Here is a 3,501-nt window from a genome sequence, read left to right on the forward strand (position 1 = left end):
TACCCCATATACCCACCCCATACACCCCATATACCCACCCCATACACCCCATTATTACCCCATAAAATATCCCCCCATACACCCCATATTAGGCCATAATATTTCCCCCATACACTCCATGATATCCCATCCTACACCCATATACCCCATATACCCCCTCATATCCCCCCATACACCCCATATATCCCATCCTACACCCCATATAACCCCATATCCCACCCCATACACCCCATATACCCCCTGATATCCCCCCATACACCCCATATAACCCCATATCCCACCCCATACACCCCATATACCCCATAATATCCCCCCATACACCCCATATATGCCATAATATCCCCCCATACACCCCATATATTCCATCCTACACCCCATATAACCCCATATCCCACCCCACACACCCCATATACCCCCTGATATCCCCCCATACACCCATATACCCCCTTATATCTCCCCATACACCCCATATAACCCCATATCCCACACCACACACCCCATATACCCCCTTATATCCCCCCATACACCCCATATAACCCCATATATCCCATATATCCCATATATCCCATTACAGGTCCTGGATCTCCTCTATAGGGCCTCGTCCCATCGCTCCGTAGCCCGCACAGCGCTCAATGATCGCTCATCCCGCAGTCACAGCATCTTCCAGCTCCACATCCAGGGTCACAACGCGGCCCGGCAGCTCAGCTGTTCCTGTGAGTCTATTGGGGTCTCCATCCCCTATTGGGGTCCCTATAAACCCACACCCCCTATTGGGGTCCCTATAAACCCCATACCCCCCTATTGGGGTCCCTATAAACCCTATACCCCCTTATGGGGTCCCTTTAAACCCCATACGCCCTTATGGGGTCTCTTTAAACACCATACCCCCCTATTGGGGTCTTCTTTAAACCCCATACCCCCTATTGGGTCCCTATAAACCCCATACCCCCTATTGGGGTCCCTATAAACCCCATACCTCCTATTGGGGTCCCTTTAAACCCCATACGCCCTTATGGGGTCCCTTTAAACCCCATACCCCCTATTGGGGTCCCTTTAAACCCCATACCCCCCTATTGGGTCCCTTTAAACCCCATACCCCCTTATGGTGTCCCTATAAACCCCCACCCCTTATTGGGGTCCCTTTAAACCCCCACCCCCCTTTATGGGGTCTCTTTAAACCCCATACCCCCCTATTGGGGTCCCTTTAAACCCCATACCCCCTTATGGGGTCCCTTTAAACCCCATACCCCCTTATGGGGTCCCTTTAAACCCCATACCCCCTTATGGGGTCTCTTTAAACCCCATACCCCCTACTGGGGTTTCTTTAAACCCCATACCCCCTTATGGGGTCCCTTTAAACCCCATACCCCCTATTGGGGTCTCTTTAAACCCCATACCCCCCTATTGGGGTCCCCTTCCCTTTTGGGGTCCCTTTAAGCCCCCCCCCTATTGATCCCTATGGGGGGGGAGGGTCTTCCTGTGGGGTTTCCCATTGACCCCCATTGATTCCTATGGGGTCTGGGGGTGGTCTCCCCTATAGAATTTCCCCATTGACCCCCATTGATTCCTATGGGGGGGGTCTCCCTATTGATTCCTATGGGGGGGGGGTCTTCCCTATGGGGTTCCCCATTGACCCCCATTGATTCCTATGGGGGGGGGTCTTCCCTATGGGGTTCCCCATTGACCCCCATTCATTCCTATGGGGGGGGGTCTCCCATTGATTCCTATGGGGGTGGTCTCCCCATTCATCCCTATGGGGGGGGGCTCCCCTAATTGGCATGCTATGGGGGAGGGGGTCTTACCTATTGATTACTCCTGCATTGTGGGGGGGTCTTTCGCTATGTGACTGTCCTAGGTGCGGGGCGGGGTCTCCATTGATTCCTATGGGGGGGGTCCTTCCCTATGGCGTTTCCCATTGACCCGCCATCATTCCTATGGGGGGGTCTCTCTATTTTATTCTCGTATGGGGGGGGTCTCCCTATTTTCGATCTCTATGGGAGGGTCTCCCTAATGGATTCCTATGGGGGGGGTGTCTCCCATTGATTCCTATGGGGAGGGTCTCCCTATCTGATTCTATTGGGGGGGGTCTTTCCCTAAATGGTTTCCGCATTGACCCCCCCACATTCATTCCTATTGGGGGGGTCCTCCCTAGTTGATCCTATGGGGGGGGGTCTCCCGTATTGATCTCCTGATGGGGCGCGTGGGTCTCCCTACCTATGATCTCCTATGGGGGAGGTCTTCCCTATGGCGTTCCCATTGATTCCTATGGCGGGGTCCCCTATGGGGTTTCCTATTGACCCTCCAATTCATTATCACTCGGCGCCCGCGCGGCGGCGAGTCTCCCCTATTGGATTCCTATGGGGGTGGTTCCTCCCCCCATGAATCCCTATGGGGGGGTCCCGCTTATTGATTCCTATGGGGCGGGGGTCTTCCTATGGGGTTCCCCATTGACCCCATTGATTCCTATTGAGGGGGGGGGGTCTCCCTATGGGTTTCCCATTGACCCCATTGATCCCTATGAGGTGGGGTCTCCATTGACTCTATGGGGGTGTCTCCCTATTTGATTCCTATGGGGGGGGGTCTTCCCATATGGGTTCCCCATTGACCCTATTGACCTATTGGGGGGGGGGGGGGTCTCTATTGATCCCTATGGGGTGGGGTCCTCCCTATTGAATTTTCATTCGGGGGGTCTTCCCTAATGAGTGTTCCCCATTGAGCCCTATGGGGTGGGGGTCTTCCTATGGGGTTTCCCAGTTGATACCCCCATTGATTCCTATGGCGGGGGGGGTCACCCCATCCTGCGACCCCTATGGGGGGTGGTCTCCTCCATTAATCCTATGGCGGGGGGTCTCCCTATTGATCCTGATGGGGGGGGGGTCTCCTATTGATCTATGGGGGAGGGTCTTCCCTATGGGTTCCCCATTAACCCCCCACTCATGGATTCCTAATGGGGGGGTGTCTCCCTATTGATTCTATGGGTGGGGGGTCTCCGCTATTGATTCCTATGGGGGTTCCCCCATTTCATGTCCTATGGGGGGGGGGGGTCTCCCATTGATCCTATGGGGTGGTGTCTCCTATTGATCCCTATGGGGGGGCTCCCATTGACCTATGCCCCCCACCCGGGGGAGGGGGTCTCCCTCCCCTAATTTTCTTATGGGGTGGGATCTCCTATGATTCTCATGGGCGGTGGGGTACTCCATTTCGATTCATATTGGGTGGGGGGTCTCCCTATTGATCCTATATGGGGGGTTCCCTCCCTATTGATTCCTTATGGGCGGGGGTCTTCCCTATTGGGGTTTTCATTGACCTCTATTGATCCCTATGGGGGTGGGGGTCTCCCTATTGATTCCTATGGGGGGGGTCTCCCTATTGATTCCTATGGGGGGTGGGTCTCCCTATTGATTCCTATGGGGGGGGGTCTCTCCTTGTTGATTTTCCCTATGGGGGTGGGTCTCCCTAATTGGATGCCCTAATGGGTGGGGGATCTCTCATTGATTCTAT

General features: G+C 54.5%; 1 protein-coding gene across 1 annotated transcript in view; it reads left to right on the forward strand.

Annotated features, from left to right (window-relative positions):
• LOC107307188 (carboxy-terminal kinesin 2-like) overlaps positions 1-975 on the forward strand; it is a 51,922-nt gene extending 50,947 nt beyond the window's left edge. The window contains exon 6 of the mRNA XM_032441705.1: positions 575-975. Coding sequence (XP_032297596.1) covers positions 575-937 — 363 coding nt within the window. The 3' untranslated portion in view covers positions 938-975. The remainder of the gene's footprint in view (positions 1-574) is intronic.
• Positions 976-3,501: the final 2,526 nt, after the last annotated feature.

The sequence above is a fragment of the Coturnix japonica genome, unplaced genomic scaffold (assembly GCF_001577835.2).
Source record: "Coturnix japonica isolate 7356 unplaced genomic scaffold, Coturnix japonica 2.1 chrUnrandom503, whole genome shotgun sequence".
Lineage (NCBI taxonomy): Eukaryota > Metazoa > Chordata > Aves > Galliformes > Phasianidae > Coturnix > Coturnix japonica.